Below are 18,834 nucleotides of genomic sequence, written 5' to 3'. Positions count from 1 at the left end.
TGTACGATTGTACATTTGGTCCGTCCTTTTGGCTAACATTGGGTCCGGTGCCAAAAAGACGGAGGTGTGCCGACAATCAATGGTCACCGTGGGGCAGCATCGAGTTCCAAAAATGCCTTGTCCCATGCCAAATGTACACGCCAAAATGACACTCCCCTCCCCCACATGGGGACAATGGCCAAATGTACACTCCAAAGTGACACTCCCCTCCCAAAGTGACACTCCCCTCCCCCACCCAATCCTTGATCTTTCCAAAAGCTCTAAGTATGTGTTTTGGTCAAATGTACGCCAACCATGCCAAAAAGACAAATTGGAGGAAAGGTCACGTGAATCACCTGAGACCCAATTTTGACTATGGTTTTGCTTCCACAACCACTATTGACCCTGAAACTCACACCGGGTGATGCTTTTGACAGCCCGAATCAGGTGTCGTTCACCGCTTGTCATTCCGTGGCCCCTGATGCTAAGTGGCTTTTAACTTGAGTCACCCGAGACCCAATTTTGGCTACAGTTTTGCTTCCACAACCACTATTGACCCTGAAACTCACACCAGGTGATGCTTGTGACAGCCCGAGTCAGGTGTCGTTCACCGCTTGTCATTTGGTGGCCCCTGGTGCTGAGTAGCTTTTAACTTGTGCTAAAGTCCACTTTCAAACGGGGCTACCGGCCAGTTATTCTAAGAGGTGGTTTATGAGGCTCTATTCAGATGCCCTGTACATTATCACTTCATTTGATGCTATTGTGGCTGAGAAAATGCAAAGTCAATTTGGCATGGAAATGAATGAGAGTTCATTCCCATGCCAAACGGACAGGACCACTGTGGGCCTTCCGAGACCCCCAGAGAGGTGAAACCACCACAGGGATGCTCTAAATAGAGTCCCGATCAACATATGTCGGAATCTTAACCTCAAACAACGTAGATAAAAAGTTTGGCCTAAATGACCAACTTTTGTTCCAAAGGCTCTTAAGGGCTAAGCCTCTGAGACCATTCGGAGGCTCCAAAGTGAAGCATTTTTTTTCCACGGCAGTTACAAAGCCCAGCACTTAGGGTCTAATTATTGGGCAGGAGGAGTATCGCTGCTGAAAATCTGGGCTCCTCAGGTGGTCTTATGGCCGAGTTACGGTCAAAAAAGGTTTGACCCATCTTTCAAATCTGCCAAATGGACGCAGTCAATGCTCTTTTGCTCCTATTTCTTTTCTGGGCCCCCGAAAGCTACGAAAACGCACGTGCGCTATCTAGGGCTATTGACGAATATAAGGTAACCGGCTGGCGTCGTTATCTATCGAGGTTCCAGAACTAGAGACGATTCCATTTTCAAAAACGTAACATGTAACCCATGCCAAATGGACGTTGGGCCTTCTCGGGACACGCTTAAGCCCCTTTTATGATCCAACGGATGGTTTGTGGAAATCAAGCTCTGCATATTCTGAAAGAGCATCGAAAGATGATTATATCACTGCAGTTTGGTGCAGAAAGCACCTCCAGAACTTTAAAAAATGAGCCCCGACCTTTTGCGGTGTACGGTTAACCTGTCATTTTGGCATGTATGCCATGTCCATTTGGCATGGAAAATGGACTTGGAAAATATTTCAGAGTCTCAACAAAGTGCGGTCCATGCCAAATGTACACAGCACCCATGCCAAACGGACGGGACCACTGTGGGCCTTCCGAGACCCCCAGAGAAGTGAAACCACCACAGGGATGCTCTAAATAGAGTCCCGATCAACATATGTCGGAATCGTAACCTCAAACAACGTAGATAAAAAGTTTGGCCTAAATGACCAACTTTTGTTCCAAAGGCTCTTAAGGGCTAAGCCTCTGAGACCATTCGGAGGCTCCAAAGTGAAGCATTTTTTTTCCACGGCAGTTACAAAGCCCAGCACTTAGGGTCTAATTATTGGGCAGGAGGAGTATCGCTGCTGAAAATCTGGGCTCCTCAGGTGGTCTTATGGCCGAGTTACGGTCAAAAAAGGTTTGACCCATCTTTCAAATCTGCCAAATGGACGCAGTCAATGCTCTTTTGCTCCTATTTCTTTTCTGGGCCCCCGAAAGCTACGAAAACGCACGTGCGCTATCTAGGGCTATTGACGAATATACGGTAACCGGCTGGCGTCATTATCTATCGAGGTTCCAGAACTAGGGACGATTCAGTTTTCAAAAACATAACATGGAGCCCATGCCAAAAAGACGTTGGGCCTTCTAGGGACACGCTTTGGGCCCTGTTCTGATCACACCGATTGTTTGTGGGACTCAAGCTCTGCATATTCTGAAAGAGCATCGAAAGATGATTATATCACTGCAGTTTGGTGCAGATAGCACCTCCAGAACTTTAAGAAATGAGCCCTGACCTCTTGCAGTGTACGGTTGACCTGTCATTTTGGCATGTTTGCCATGTCCATTTGGCCAAGGACCGCACTCAGTTGAGACTTAGAAAATATTTCAAAGTCTCAACAAAGTGCGGTCCATGGCCAAATGTACATGGCAAACATGCCAAAGTGACCTTGTCTTTTTGGCATGTGTGTCATGTACATTTGGCCAAGGCCCACACTTAGTTGAGACTTAGAAAATATTTCAAAGTCTCAACAAAGTGCGGTCCATGCCAAATGGACATGGCCAAGTGCCAAAAAGACAAAATGGCGGAAAGGTCATCTGACTGACCTTGCAACCAATTTTGGCTACAGTTTTGCTTCCACAGCCACTATTGACCTGAAACTCACACCAGGTGATGCCTGTGACCCCGCCAGTCAGGTGTCGGTCACCACCTGTCATTTCGTGGCCCCTGATGCTAAGTAGCTTTTAACTTGTGCTAAAGTCCACTCTCAGAAGGGGCTACCGGCGAGATATTCTAAGAGGTGGTTTATGAGGCTCTTTTCAGAGGCCCTGTACATTATCGCTTCATTTGATGCTATTGTGGCTGAGAAAAGGCAGAGTCCATTTGGCATGGAAATCCATTCCCATGCCAAATGGACAGGACCACTGTGGGCCTTCCGAGACCCCGGGAGAGGTGAAACCACCTCAGGGATGCTCTAAAGAGAGTCCCGATCAACATGTGTCGGAATCGTAACCTCAAATAACGTAGGAAAAAAGTTTGGCCTAAATGACCAATTTTTGGTCCAGAGGCTCTTAAGGCCTAAGACTCTGAGACCATTCGGAGGCTCCAAAGTGAAGCGTTTTTTTTCCACGGCAGTTACAAAGCCCAGCACTTAGGGTCTAATTATTGGGCAGGAGGAGTATCGCTGCTGAAAATCTGGGCTCCTCAGGTGGTCTTATGGCCGAGTTACGGTCAAAAAATGTTTGACCCATCTTTCAAATCTGCCAAATGGACGCAGTCAATGCTCTTTTGCTCCTATTTCTTTTCTGGGCCCCCGAAAGCTACGAAAACGGACGTGCGCTATCTAGGGCTATTGACGAATATAAGGTAACCGGCTGGCGTCGTTATCTATCGAGGTTCCGGAACTAGAGACGATTCCGTTTTCAAAAACTTAACATGTAACCCATGCCAAATGGACGTCGGGCCTTCTCGGGACACGCTTAAGCCCCTTTTCTGATCCAACGGATGGTTTGTGGAAATCAAGCTCTGCATATTCTGAAAGAGCATCGAAAGATGATTATATCACTGCAGTTTGGTGCAGATAGCACCTCCAGAACTTTAAAAAATGAGCCCTGACCTCTTGCAGTGTACGGTTGACCTGTCATTTTGGCATGTTTGCCATGTCCATTTGGCCAAGGACCGCACTCAGTTGAGACTTAGAAAATATTTCAAAGTCTCAACAAAGTGCGGTCCATGGCCAAATGTACATGGCAAACATGCCAAAGTGACCTTGTCTTTTTGGCATGTGTGTCATGTACATTTGGCCAAGGCCCACACTTAGTTGAGACTTAGAAAATATTTCAGAGTCTCAACAAAGTGCGGTCCATGCCAAATGGACATGGCCAAGTGCCAAAAAGACAAAATGGCGGAAAGGTCGTCTGACTGACCTTGCAACCAATTTTGGCTACAGTTTTGCTTCCACAGCCACTATTGACCTGAAACTCACACCAGGTGATGCCTGTGACCCCGCCAGTCAGGTGTCGGTCACCACCTGTCATTTCGTGGCCCCTGATGCTAAGTAGCTTTTAACTTGTGCTAAAGTCCACTCTCAGAAGGGGCTACCGGCGAGATATTCTAAGAGGTGGTTTATGAGGCTCTTTTCAGAGGCCCTGTACATTATCGCTTCATTTGATGCTATTGTGGCTGAGAAAAGGCAGAGTCCATTTGGCATGGAAATCCATTCCCATGCCAAATGGACAGGACCACTGTGGGCCTTCCGAGACCCCGGGAGAGGTGAAACCACCTCAGGGATGCTCTAAAGAGAGTCCCGATCAACATGTGTCGGAATCGTAACCTCAAATAACGTAGGAAAAAAGTTTGGCCTAAATGACCAACTTTTGTTCCAGAGGCTCTTAAGGCCTAAGACTCTGAGACCATTCGGAGGCTCCAAAGTGAAGCATTTTTTTCCACGGCAGTTACAAAGCCCAGCACTTAGGGTCTAATTATTGGGCAGGAGGAGTATCGCTGCTGAAAATCTGGGCTCCTCAGGTGGTCTTATGGCCGAGTTATGGTCAAAAAAGGTTTGACCCATCTTTCAAATCTGCCAAATGGACGCAGTCAATGCTCTTTTGCTCCTATTTCTTTTCTGGGCCCCCAAAAGCTACGAAAACGCATGTGCGCTATCTAGGGCTATTGACGAATATACGGTAACCGGCTGGCGTCATTATCTATCGAGGTTCCAGAACTAGGGACGATTCAGTTTTCAAAAACATAACATGAAGCCCATGCCAAAAAGACGTTGGGCCTTCTAGGGACACGCTTTGGGCCCTGTTCTGATCACACCGATTGTTTGTGGGACTCAAGCTCTGCATATTCTGAAATAGCATTGAAAGATGATTATATCAGTGCAGTTTGGTGCCCATAGCACCTCCAGAACTTTAAAAAATGAGCCCTGACCTCTTGCAGTGTACGGTTGACCTGTCATTTTGGCATGTTTGCCATGTCCATTTGGCCAAGGACCGCACTCAGTTGAGACTTAGAAAATATTTCAAAGTCTCAACAAAGTGCGGTCCATGGCCAAATGTACATGGCAAACATGCCAAAGTGACCTTGTCTTTTTGGCATGTATGCCATGTCGATTTGGCATGGATAATGGACAAAGACCCAACAGAGTGCGATCCATGGCCAAATGTACATGCCCAACGTGCCAAAAAGACACTCGCCCTCTGGTGGACGGACGGCGCCGTTGCTCTTTTTCGCTCCGTTTTTCCCGAAAATGCTGCGCGGGCCTGGGGCGGTCCCCCGGGACGCGGCCGGTTGCGTCGCGTGAGGAAAAGGGTCCTCTTTCTCCTGGCCCCGGCCCCTTATTTTTAGCGCCCCCGGAAACGGGGGACGCGCTTGGCTGGCCCGGCTCGACCGGAGGGCCGGGTGCCGAGAATGAATGGAGTCCGGTGCCAGATGGACGCGACCTTTTGGCAGCGTCCTTTTGGCAGGGGGGGCGTCCATTCGGCGAACCTCGCCGAATGGACACGGCTTCCCTAACGGCGGGTAAGAGAAGACACTTTATTGGAGAGTTATTGTTTCTGACACAAACAGCTAAACTAGCGGCCGTTGATATGAACAATCTCTTCCCATATCGCCTCAACTCACAGTTCAAGCAACATCCTTGGCCCTTGGTTCCCCCCGCCCCACAGGTTGAGAACCGCTCAGGGAGCCGGGGGGCTGGCGGGGGCCGGGGTCTTGCGCCCGCTGGGTATCGGCGGGAGAACGGGCTTGGCGTCGGATCCGGGCCGCACCGACGAGGCAGGAGACACGGCCGGAGAGGAGGAGGGGGCGTGTTCCACACTCTGCCGCCCAGGGGGAGGGGCTTCAGGAGATGGCACCACTCGCTCTGGAAGGAGAAGGAGGCAGGGTTGATTTAGCCTAGTGGTTCTCAACCTGTGGGTCGGGACCCCCAGGGGGTCTCCAAATTATGTTGGGGGGGGAGGGGTCCCCAGATGATTAACTTAATGTGCAACATTGTTTTCTCACTCAACAGTAAATAAACCAACATAAGGTTTAAGTGTACAGAGGGTATCTGCACATTTCTAAAGTGACAATTTAAGGACTTTTTAATACCTCTTAAATGACAAATTAAACATTGGCCAAATTGTCAAATATTAGAGGCAGACTACAGAACCGTGATATACAAAATGTAATACCTCATCTCTTAGCGCTTGTCAGGGTGGGGAGGTCCCCCGTTAAAATATGATTATTCTGGGGGTCACGGCCTGAAAAGGTTGAGAACCACTGATTTAGCCGACTAAAAAACTATAACGAGAAATGATGGTCGACTACCTTTTCATCACTGACGGAAACTGAACACGACAGACTAAAATGTCAGGGGGGACTGTAGAGCATCGCAGTGAGGTGTCAGAAGTAAACTGTCCATTCATTTTCACCATAGGGTTTTTCATTATCAGCCACAAAGTCTTAGCAATTCAATGTACACTTACCACTAGGCTGGTGGTTCTAAAATGGTTCTATATGCTCCTGTAGAACCCCAGAGTATGTATGCAATCATTCTAGTTTTGGTAAAAACATGTTTTAATAAAGATCGCACGGAGAAGAACTGCATACTCATACTGCTAAAACTGTACATCCGGTGAAATCGACATCTGTGATTGGTGGAGATTCTTCTTCTTTTGTCTATCTTGCGGGTTGCCGCGAAAATAGCTACTGCCCCCTGTCTGCCTTGCAGATTATTGCACTTCAGCAGAACTCCGTGGGCGAGTGTCTTTCTTTTACAAATATGATGCACTGTGTTAAAGATGACAATAAGAGCGTCCACAGAGATGAAAATCACTACATGTCAGGCCATATGCTGGCCTGGATAACTAAACTGAGCGTGATTTAAGGGATATATTTCAGTGTGTCCTTCGCAATGCACTCTGGGAGTGTAGTTTCCGCAATTTTGAAAATAATGATGTACACAGTCTTGTACCCTGCCCTTTTTTTCAGCTTTCTAATTAATCGTTGCATAAAAAAAATGGAATATTGTCATGATTCCTCACCAGCCGAGGTGGCTTTGTCTGAGGCTTAAAAACGTTTAAATAAATACTTTATGAAATGTCTATGGAAGAAATGAATGGGGAAAACTCGCTTCCGACCCCAGAGTGAAGACGGGGTGGGGCTTCAACTGCGATGCTCTATAATGGAGAAGAGATCCAGCAGAACTAAAAGACAAGTCATTTCCTGTTTGGTTTGCCCTCAGCTGTTGTGCTCTGAAAATAGCCGATCTACAAGCTCACAACGCGTCATTTTCAGCATGCAACCAAATATAAAACCAGCCATTTGAGGACACATTATATTGCAGTGGTTCTCAAAGTGGGGTCCGGGGACCACCAGGGTTCCTTAGGGTGGTGGGGGGTCCAGTGGTTCCCCAGCAAAATGTCGCTGTTAAAAAAAAATTATAATAAAAAAATAATCTTCAAAGTATTGGACAATGTTGCATAAATGAAACATGTCCTACACAAATCTTGTCTTCTAGGCATCCTTTGCAGAAAACCATCTCCGTTTTATTGGATTCAAAACATGCACGGATATAAAAACAACTATTAACTTCAAAGCGAATCGCTAGAGATAAGAGTATGATGTGTCCATTTTCAGTTGTCAACTGTTCCAATAATAGCAGATTCGTGCCACACCGCGAGCTTGCACATCTGCTATTCTTGAATAAATAGCCAACGTCTAAAATCTAAAACGACTCAGATGCTTTTCCCGATTTTAAAGAGTTATATAGATGAATGATAATCTTAAATACAATACATCATAATAACAATGAATGCGAAAAAGAAAACTCTCTCCGACCTCCGAGGGTTTCCTGCGTGGGTCCCGTGGTCGGGAGGTCTGGGGGCCTCACAGCGGGTTCTGTGCCCGGCGGGGGGTCTGTGCCCACTCCAGAGCCCGGCGGGGGGTCTACGGCCTGGGAACAGGCTCCTGCTGAGCTGGGCACGGACGCGGCCGAACTGACCCTAGACCCGTCTGAACTGGGAGGAGAAGAGAGAAACCCTTTGGTTGTTTTCCTGGATACCACAGTATAGCTCAATTCTGACACTGCCGTTACATAATTGTCACTGTTTGTTAAATACTGTAACCAGTGCCTATTGGGCTATAACTTCATGAAATACACAATTCATTGATTTAACCTTTATAATAGCCCTGGAAAGGCCATATAACCGCAAATCTAAATTTAAATTTAAAGGACAACTTTGTTTTCTTTTTACAACAAGGTTCATATTTTAGATTGTAATTAGAGAAAAGAAAAAGTGAGTGAAAATGTTTTCATTTGCTTCGTTCTATTGTTTTATCGCGTTTACCGTGCTAAAATGTGGGGCATGCGTACGCATGGTTGCATGCGTACAAGTGGCTAAATACAATTTTTACACACAACAAGCAAGCAGTTTCTTTATTGCTATTTACAGTAACACTTCTAGCCCCCTTAAGTCACATCCAACCATGAAAGGTTGCGTTGTATCTTGGGAATGGGCTTATTCTGGCTTATAATATTTAGCCACTTGTACGCATGCCCCCAACCATTGAAATAAGAATCTCTAAAACAATAGAAAGAAGTAAATTAAATAATTTTAACACTCATCTTTTATATTCTTTAATTACAATCTAAAATATGAACACCTGTGGTAAAAAACTAAAGTTGTCCTTTAAAGTCACAAGAAAGAAAGAAAGAAAGAAAGAAAGAAAGAAAGAAAGAAAGAAAGAAAGAAAGAAAACAAAACAAACTAGAATAACCTTTCAAGAGTGCAAGAATGCATGCATGTATATGGTTAGGTTGTGGCTTGTACGGCGGCAACTTGACACACATTAGTCAACCCTAAGTGTGTTGTTACTGTACAGATTTGATAGACTTTATGAACAGATTGATCATGTCAAGTCTCATCTCTCAGCGCGTCGCCCCAGGACGACGTTGGCCTGCTTCCAAGTAGGCTACGCTTAACTACGTCCTCGTTAACTTCTACATTCCACCGTCTACGCCAAGCCAAGGATCTTTCACAAAATGTGTCAAATCATGAACGCCAGCCCAAATGCTGTGGAACTGTGCCCTCCAGGCCAATGGTTCTCAACCTGTGGGGCGGGACGCAAAGGTCCCCAGGGGGGTCCCTATTTTATTTTGGAGGGGTCCCCAGGTGATTAGCTTAATGTGAAACATTGTTTTGTCACTCAACAGTAAACAAACCAACATAAAGTTTAAGTGTATAGAGGGTATCTGCACATTTCTAAAGTGACAATTTAAGGACTTTTTAACACCTCTAAAAGGACAAATTAAACATTGGCCAAATTGTCAATGACAATTGTGAGACATTTTGAAAATAGCCAGTCTACAGCATGTAGATAGATCAGCTATTTTCACAATAGAACCATGTTATACAAAATGTAATGCCTCATCAGGGTGGGGGGTCCCCAGTTAAAATATGATTATGTTGGGGGTCGCGGCCTGAAAAGGTTGAGAACCACTGCTTCAGGCCGAGGAAGAAATGCGATCAGCGTGAAACTTTGCATGCATACTCCCCGGAGGCCAAGGAAGTACCCAAATCTTTTACATCGGCCTGTTACAGCGCCACCATGGGGCCGGTTTTTGAAAAACAAATGTTGTGATATTGCCCTGATCAATCCTTTTGTCACACCAATCATATCTGTAACCCTCCTTACAATGTCAGCTGACCATTCTGTTAAATGTGTTCCCTGAAATGCATTGCTCGCGTGCACACACACACACACCTTTGCCAAGACTCTGTCATAGCAATTAGCCTCATTACACACACACACACACACACACACACACAGTCAGTCAGTCAGTCAGTCAGTCAGTCAGTCAGTCAGTCAGTCAGTCAGTCAGTCAGTCAGTCAGACAGACAGACAGACAGACAGACAGACAGACAGACAGACAGACAGACAGACAGACAGACAGACACACACATCCCTGGTGAGAGTGTATGGCGCTCTACAAACGGACAGCGGTTGCCGCCGGGGCTCCCGCTTGGATCTGCGAGGACTGCGCCGCGGTGATACACAAACTCACTCGCACTTTGAGTAAACGCTGCGCGGTATTTCACAAAGATGAACACAATCCATCTCTCACCGCCGGCGTACGCATGCACAAACGAGCACGCTCGCGGGGATTTTCACGGGACTGCGCCCGCTCGCCTCGCCGCCTCTAAACTCCGCTGCGCGGACGAAATAGCCGCCCGCCTCTCATTGAAAATGAATTACTAGCAGGCGGTGACCGCGTACCGTCTGGAATCCCCTTAATCCTCCAACAAATAGCAAGGTGTTGAGTAGTGTTGTCACATATAATAATAATAATAATTAATTGCATTTTTATAGCGCTTTTCCAAGTGCTCAAAGCCCTTTACAATGGTTCATTCATTCATACATTGGGAAGTGAAGCAGCGAACATTCGACGCCAGCGTCCTCACTTCCCACATTCACACACCAATGGTGGCAAGCTTGCACCAACCAACTCATTGGAGGCAATGTGGGGTTCAGTGTCTTGCCCAAGGACACTTCGACATGTTGACAGGAGGAGCTGGGATTTGAACCTCCGACCCACGGATCATTGGCCAACCCACTCTACCCACTCTACCCAACCCAACCCAACCCAACCCAACCCAACCCAACCCACTCTACCTCCTGAGCTACATATCATATACAGTACTACTATATGCACTGACATGTCGATTATTAGTGGTGTGTGTGTGTGTGTGTGTGTGTGTGTGTGTGTGTGTGTGCGTGCGTGCGTGCGTGCGTGTACCTGCTGTCCTCACAGACATCGTGGCCGTGAAGGTCAGTGGGGTCGCGACCCTGTGAGGTCAGAGATGCCGGCGCTGTTTGTGCCAATCTGAGGACGGCAGACAGGAAACAGGAAACACATCCAGATTGCAGATTGTTGTCTCGTTTTTATGGTCCTCAATGGGCTTAGAGTTATAGAAGAATAGAGAGGACACCAGATATCCCCGCCCGTCCACTTGCATTGAGTTGCTCACCCGGCGCATGAGGCGTTTTCACCCCTCCTTCCGCGTAGTAAAACCGTGACGTAGTGGGGCCACTGTGACGCATTTTTCGTCATAGTTTGTGTTCATGGACGCGCTGGGGCTCCAATTCATGAACGAGCTCTTCCGGTATGAACGCGCGTCAATACAAAGAAGCCTATGTGCGTTCATGTGGTTAGTGGCCCCAACTGCAGTACCTCAAAACGGCCACCATGTCCATTTGGTTTCAGGGCACCCCCAGGGTTCTGGGGGCTTGAGCCTGATATCCAAATCAGGGGTCTTCAACAGGGGGTCCGGGACCCCTAGGGGGTCCTCAGAGTTACTACAGGGGGGCCTTCAAATCTTTGTGTGATAAAAACCTTTTTTTCTCCCTTTTTATATTAACCACTTGAACCCTAACATCCATATTCTGAGAACTTTAGCCAAAAATAGCAGATCTACAAGCTCACAACGCCTCACGCTGCGAGGCGTTGTGAGCCTGTAGATCGGCTATTTTCGGCAAAGAGGTTCGGTGTAGAGGGGAAAAAGAGCACACTAAGTACAGAGTGAAAGGTAAACTTTATTAAGTATTGACGGTTAAATAAAAAAGTGGTTAAATAAAAAAGTGGTTAAATATCTGAAAACACACATTGACATGAATCCAAAATACACTGATGATTGTGCTGTCAAACCTGCTTCATCTCTCTCTCTCAGCTAAGGGGTCCTTGGCCTGAAAAGGTTGAAGACCACTGATCTAAATGTAACGGCAAGCGGGCAAGTCCCGGAAAAGACGCGCTGTGATTGGCCAGGCGTCATTGGCCTTGCGAGGCCCCTCCCCTACGTGAGGCTTTTCCTCCCCTACTAATACAGGCCCTGTCTATACATAAAAAAATCCCCGGGGGTTTCTGACTCGTTTTGAAACCTCTACGCCTCCACACGGGCCCGTGTATAAAAAAATGTGTGTCCACACGGTATTATCAAAACGCTATAAATCCCTGTCTGCGCGTCACCGAAGCCGGTGGCCGTGTCCCCCTGCTCTCATGCAATCATTGCAGCAGCTATCTATAGGCTATATGCATCGTCCAAGTTTCACAATCTTCACACTTTAACATGCACAATTGCTATTTAAACATTCATTTAATATAAATCCGCGAAATATTTCCAGAGCAGGAGAGGGGAGAAGAATCGTTGAGTGTGGTGTGCTCTCTCTCTCTCTCAGCATTAAACGAATGTAACTCTATCAATCAGAACTTTGTGGTCAAGCAAGCATCACTTAGTATTGAGAGAGAGAGTGGTGCGCTCTCTCAGACGGACTTTTTTTTTTTTGCTTGTGCTGATCGTGGAAATAATTTAAAAGGAGGCACATGCCGTGAATAATCAACATATTCTCACCTTCAAAGCGTCAGACAACTGATGAGAATGGGCTGGAATATGCCTGCATATGTCTCCATTATGCTTGAAATCATTTGATATTGGCATTTGATATTCACATTTTGACAAAGAGAAGAGGCAGTCGCGTCGCGTCAGATATGCTCCGTTAACAAGACTAGGGCTGTATCTCGTTATTGATAATGAGCACCTTATCGATCCAGCTTATTGAGCCGGTGGAAAGCTATGTGAGAAAACACATTCAGAACATAACTGGTATCTTTTGAGACTGTGAGATCGTGGCTGACCACCATTTATGAAGATGACATTTGACAAGAGTAACACATATCATTAAAATCATTCATTAGGCTAAATAGGGCTCCATCCCTAAACAAGACAGCTGAGCTCTCTAATGTTAACACGTCGTGAATGCGCTCCAGAGACTACCATGGGTTTTTCTCATAGCAAGGAGGAGGAGGCGAGGAGCACAAGGTGACGTAAGCATGCAAGCAAAGAACTTCTCCGTTTACGGTGTCCACAAGGCAAAATAAATACGCCCGGGTAACAAAAATGCACTGCAGCCGGAGTTTTGGAAACTATTCGGCTAGTCCTCCGTTTGCATGCGTCTGCATGTGGACACCCATGGGCGTTCGTGGCTTTACAGCCCCGGGGATTCAAAATACGTTGTCGTCTGGACAGGGCCACAGACTGAATGCCGTTCCCAGCACCTGCCTCCGTGGCTTAGCCCTGCAAGGCCCAGCGTTGCTTTTTGGCAACGTTTTTTAAATCATTAAAAAAAAAGATTTGCTCATTCTACACAGAAGCCTCGTTGAGAAGCTGTGGAGGGTGGACTGTAACTACAATAACTCAAGTACTGTACCTTAAGCACACTTTTGAGGTGCTTTTATTTGAGTACTGTCTGCCGCACACACAGACATCAAAGGGGGCTTGAGCCCCTGCCCTTTTCACGTCTGTAAAAAGTGCCCTCTCCAGACCATGAATGCAGTTTTTACTATGGTGAAAGAAATGCAAATGCCCGCTTTCCATGCCATACCTGAAGGCAGCATTCAAGAGAGAATTGCTTTGTTCAAACTCTCCTGAACTTGAATGTAGCATCTTATGTTGAAAGAATTGCCCTCTCTGTGTAGAAATCCATGCCGTTACGCCACATCTCCAGTATTGACTTATTATGCTTAGTTCAGTGTGGCAGCAAGCACCGAAAATAGCCAACCTCCAAGCTCTGCTATTTGTCGATATTTTCACCAAAAGGCCCTTTTAGAAATGTCAGCCCCTGCCTCTCTAACATTCTCTGCACGTCCCTGCCGTATTCTGAAGGCTCACCTCTTCAGACTTCACCTTAATCGGTAGCACTTAGTCCTAGCCTTGACGACCTTACAGTCTAATGCAGGGGTCTAATTATTTTTTTCCATGGGGCCACATAGTCGGGGGTCCCAGGGCAATAAAAGGGCCGTTTGGTTCAGATTCTCGCAAATTCGCCAAATTTGGCACAGATGTTGTCCATAACATACTTAATCATTTTAAGATGGGTGCAAAGATGGGCACCCCATGGTACTGCCATATTGCGCAATCCAATTGGTGTCCCATTAACTTTACATCACAGGGAAAAAAAGGATCTGCTTTAAGTAGCATATAACTGGTCAAACTAGGGGGTTTTCATGATTCTGAATCCATTGCAAACATTTTTTTCCCTGTAATGTAAAGTTAATGGGACACCAATTGCATTGCGCAATATGGCAGTACCATGGGGTGCCCATCTTGGCACCCATCTTAAAATGATTAAGTATGTTATGGACAACATCTGTGCCAAATTTGGCGAATTTACGAGAATCTGAACCAAAATTATTTGGCTGTAGAGTGCTGCCATTCACTTGCGCTTTATTTTGAAGAGCCCCACAGAAGCCACAATCGTGTCCATGTTGTGGAAATTCACAGTCTTGTAATGGCGGCCGTAATGTTTACATTCAGATGAAAATATAAATCCTAACCGCGGCTGACCACAGTGTCGCTGTGAGAAAAAAAAAACGGTTCTCTGCGTTCGAAGTGTTTTTAAAGTAGATTTCAAAAGTTGCATCATGGGATGTGTAGTATATGTCGCTCGCCAGCGGCCGCAGCAGTGCCTGTTTACCTAGTATGATGATCTAGTAGGGCGTTCATATAAAACAAACAAACATACAAACAAACAAACAACAACAATAAAACACTCTTGGGGAACAACCTGTTGAACATGAGACTGCCTCCTGCAGGGCTGGGGTGGTACTGCTGCACGACCAGAGCTTCTCTCACCAGCTTCTCTCTTCTCCGGATGGAAGCCAACTCCTGCAGGAGCAAAACCACAACGATGGGACATTGGCAAAGATTTTTGATATACCAAGATATGACATCCTGGTTGGAGCCACTAGAGTGCGACATGGTACACACAGCCTACTAGTAAGACGCCTCAGGGCGACATGCAACCTCGCCCTAAAAGGCAGTTACCCAATCTCAACAGTGCCTGTTGAGATTGGCAGAACATACTCATATAGGGGCATTACCAAATATGCACATTCCCAGATATGCCCTTAATATTGATGACACTGGGACTGGGATCTCCATATATGGGCATAAAACGGACAAGGATGTAATTCATTTGCAAATGTGATCTGGGAATGTTCTGACATCACATTGTCGACTATATTTGGGTATAAAATGTATGGGCATAAAAGGGACATGAAGCCAGAGTGTGATGTCAGAGCAGCAAACCCATTCTGTTAACCGATTTAGTGCCAATCGCGAGATGTCTCGCGAAAAGTACTCGAGTACTAGTAGTGCCGATCGCGAGATATCTCGCGAAAAGTAATCTATTACTGTAACGGCGAGTACAATACCGAGTAGAATGGAGGAACCTCCGGAGACGAAATCCGTCGCTGATTTGTCATCATCACGGCTCCACGAGCACAAAATAGTCATCCCATAACATTGAGGTGGACGGGGGATCTCATCTTTAATGTCCATTATCTCAAAACTACACTTTAGAAGCGAAGATGGAGGCAGATGCTCGCTTATATAACACATGTATAAATACTCCGATGCAATCCAGCATGGCACCACATAACAACGACTGGTTCCGGCGCAGGATGCGATGACGTCAGACCGGAAGTAATCAGCGCGTGGACTTCTGGCCTTCAAAATAAGATAACGGGAGTGAATGGGGCCGGGGCACTCTGGATATTTTAATCCGTTAATTTCTGAGGCTTTTAATGAGTTAAGAGTGGTTCCCCTGCATCACAGTGACATCAGAGCATATGATGTCAGAGTGATGTCACAGTGAAAAGGGAACCAATAGACTGTAGAAATGTGTACTGACTGAAGGACTGACACAGACGGAGACAAGCTACGACATTTCTCATGGTATACTGCGACCTTTCAGTGGGCACTGGCGTCTGACAGAATATCTCGCAAACGTCCTGTTTACTGGTGCTAGATCCCGCGAGAGTGTGTTGCTGGGAAAAAGGTCCAAGAAAAAAGCCATTTTAGTATGAAAATGTTGGCATGTAACGATCGGTCCAATATTTAGTCCAGTGACCAGTGAGCTAAAGAATGGTTCAGAAACTGTGTTCACGTTAGCTGTCCCATTGGAATGAATAAACTCATAACCTGCTTCTGCCTCATAAAAAGGAATCCTCCTATGTCACGCAGATAAGGGAAGTAAAACGGAATTGCCGTGTCTTGCTATTTCCATCTCGGGACATGGTACACAAATCCTACAAATGGCCTCCTATAGGTGGGCGCCTGACGGCAAATCTTGCTAATGTTTACTGGCGCTAGATCCTGCGAGAACGTGTTGCTTGCTGGGACAGAGAAAGGTTGATACTAAAGTAGATTTTCACCAGATTGTCCGTTCTAAAAAATAGCCATTTTAGTGTGAAGATCTTAAGGAATATAGTGTGGCTTATGACGACGGGGTCCAATATCTACTTCAGTGACCGTGGGGCTACCATAGGCTGTGAAAAAGTGTGCACGTCCAAACAAACGGAGACATGACATGATGATGTGCCGACATCACCTTAAGTCGCAATTAAGGTAAGAAAATCGAATGTAAAATGAATAGGGTCCAATGTAGAACATATTCCTTTTGGTACCAGCCGGGGGGGATTGGCAGCTAAACTAGCAGCCAATCGTAGGAACCTTTAGTTCCGGGTTTGTCTCATGTTAAATCTGGAGAATGTTGTCATGGTGATTATACAGTATCTTCTATGCAACGACATCATCACTCAATGACATCACAAGGTTGTCATCAAATCCATGTCCTTTAAAATGGATCATCAAACAAACACAATGTCAGTCAGCAACTTCTGCCAACGCATCCACCGGCCTGTACGAACTTCACCCGAACATTATCCGTCAACGCTGCTGATCACACTGTCTACTGTGTAGCCGAACAATTAACCTAACTGTGACTGCTATCTACAAGTTATCGACTTCCTTGACTTGCTAAAACCCAACTCATCGACTGTAGATTCTCACAGAGCAAGACTTAAGTTTAATAACTACTGCGTGATAATGTTCTGCTGGGCACTGCATACGAGAGGAGGACCAAAACCTTCGGAGTGTGCCGTTGTTGCAGTGAAGCACAAAGTGTACGCCTTTGGAGCCGAATGGAAGTTTGGTGTGAGCGTCTTCAACACAGTGTCCTTGCGTTGGACTAAGTTGCCCCCGGCGAAACCTCCCTACACACCTCCACATCAGATCCAGGGCCACACAGCTGTGCTGATAGGAGATACAGTCTACATTTGGGGAGGATGGCCGGCCCTCAGCGGGCTTTACGCTTACGATCTCGACTCCCACGTATGGTCGAAACCCTGGGTCTCTGGGGATGTTCCAGAGTTGAGGAGCCACACCTCAGCCTGTGTATTGGGGACGGTCATGTTTATCCATGGAGGATGGACCTGGTTTGACGGACCAGCTCCATCTAATGACACCCACAAGTTGGACACCAGCACGATGGTCTGGTCTTTAATTATCGCCAGAGGCATTCCACCTCTTGCTTCAGCACCACACTCTGCCACCATCATCGGGACAAAGATGTTTGTAATTGGGGGCTCTAAGTACGTCGGGGTGTTTGACACCGAGACCAACTGCTGGCTGAACGCACAGCCTCTTCCAGACGGATGCAAGCGTAGTAATAATTCAGTCTTCGCCCACAATGGCGAGCTGTACATATTTGGTATCTTCCACTGGGGCCATGCCTTCAGTCATCTGTGGAAGTTCAGTCCAGAAACCGTTTCCTGGACGAAGGTTGAGCCCAACTTCTCTAAGGGGAAAGAACGGGATCTGTCCAGCCCGCATATGGGCTGTTGCATGGTGGGAGATCGTATCATCGCCTTCAGTGGAAAGACGGTCATCATCTTAGACTTGAACCCCCTGAACCCTAGTCTAAAGACGATGTGTAAGCTAGCGGTTATTCAGTACGGTCTGGAGCAGTCTGAACTCCCGTACGACATCAGGTGGGAACTGGCAGCCATGACTCCCAACGAATAAAAATACCTCCCCCCCCAAAAAAATAAATAAAGACTCGACTGGTACCATCCTCTGATTCTTTTGGAAAATTAAAAAGATTATATAGAATTAAGAAAATATAAAAAAAAAACATATACCCTCAATTATCAGGAGGGCAGTTTGAGTCACCAGAACCAAGGACAGGCGTTTCCGAAGAATCTAACATGGTTAATACATCGACTGCCCAGTATCAGTTGATTATTTCGGTAGCCTCTGCCATGGTTTTCCAGTGTTCTTACCAGACTGATCGTTGTCCACGACCATCCGTTCTTTAGTTATGGCCCGCAGAAAGAGGCTTGTTTTGACCAAAAGCACAATCAGGGAGAATAATCCAAAATACGTGGATTTTTCTGAATCTCATTGAACATTGGCTGCAGTGCAGGGCTATAGTTTGAAGTTACAATGGGTTTGTACAAAAAGGGGCGCGTCTGATTAATTGTAAAATCAAAAATCCAAAGGCTGAATCGAGAAACTGGCCGGGGTGTTCACAGAAGCCTGAGAAATGAAATATCCTTTTAACGTCCCTCCTTTTTTTTTTAAACAAATCTTCCTTTCTGCGGTCCCTGACTCAAAACCCACTGTTCTACCACTTTGTGTGGTCACATGTTCAGATACTGGATTCTGATTGGCTTAAAACAGTGGTAAATCAGTCAACAACCTTGAGTTGGCTGGACCCCGCCCATTGTTGTGTTGCAGTTGGACAAATGCAAATACCTTGCAAGTTGCAACTGTGTTTTCATTCATTTATATGGTAGAAGTGGTAGAAAAGCAATTTACCATTCGAGGGTCGGCACTCTGCTTCGCCTCGTGCCACAACCCTGAAACAGTGGTAAATCAGACAACAACCCACTCCC

General features: G+C 46.2%; 1 protein-coding gene across 1 annotated transcript in view; it reads right to left on the bottom strand.

Annotated features, from left to right (window-relative positions):
* Window positions 1-5,737: 5,737 nt before the first annotated feature.
* The window catches only part of lrguk (leucine-rich repeats and guanylate kinase domain containing), a gene marked incomplete at both ends in the record, with an annotated part of 64,205 nt that continues 51,108 nt past the window's right edge, over window positions 5,738-18,834 (bottom strand). Inside the window, 4 exons of the mRNA XM_080753926.1 lie at window positions 5,738-5,922; window positions 7,881-8,059; window positions 10,840-10,926; window positions 14,661-14,761. Coding sequence (XP_080610052.1) covers window positions 5,738-5,922; window positions 7,881-8,059; window positions 10,840-10,926; window positions 14,661-14,761 — 552 coding nt within the window. The remainder of the gene's footprint in view (window positions 5,923-7,880; window positions 8,060-10,839; window positions 10,927-14,660; window positions 14,762-18,834) is intronic.

Source organism: Nannobrachium achirus (genome assembly GCF_963921795.1).
Source record: "Nannobrachium achirus genome assembly, chromosome: 23".
Classification (NCBI taxonomy): domain Eukaryota; kingdom Metazoa; phylum Chordata; class Actinopteri; order Myctophiformes; family Myctophidae; genus Nannobrachium; species Nannobrachium achirus.
Note: the sequence above shows the minus strand (reverse complement) of the source record. Positions and strands in the feature narration are given on the sequence as shown.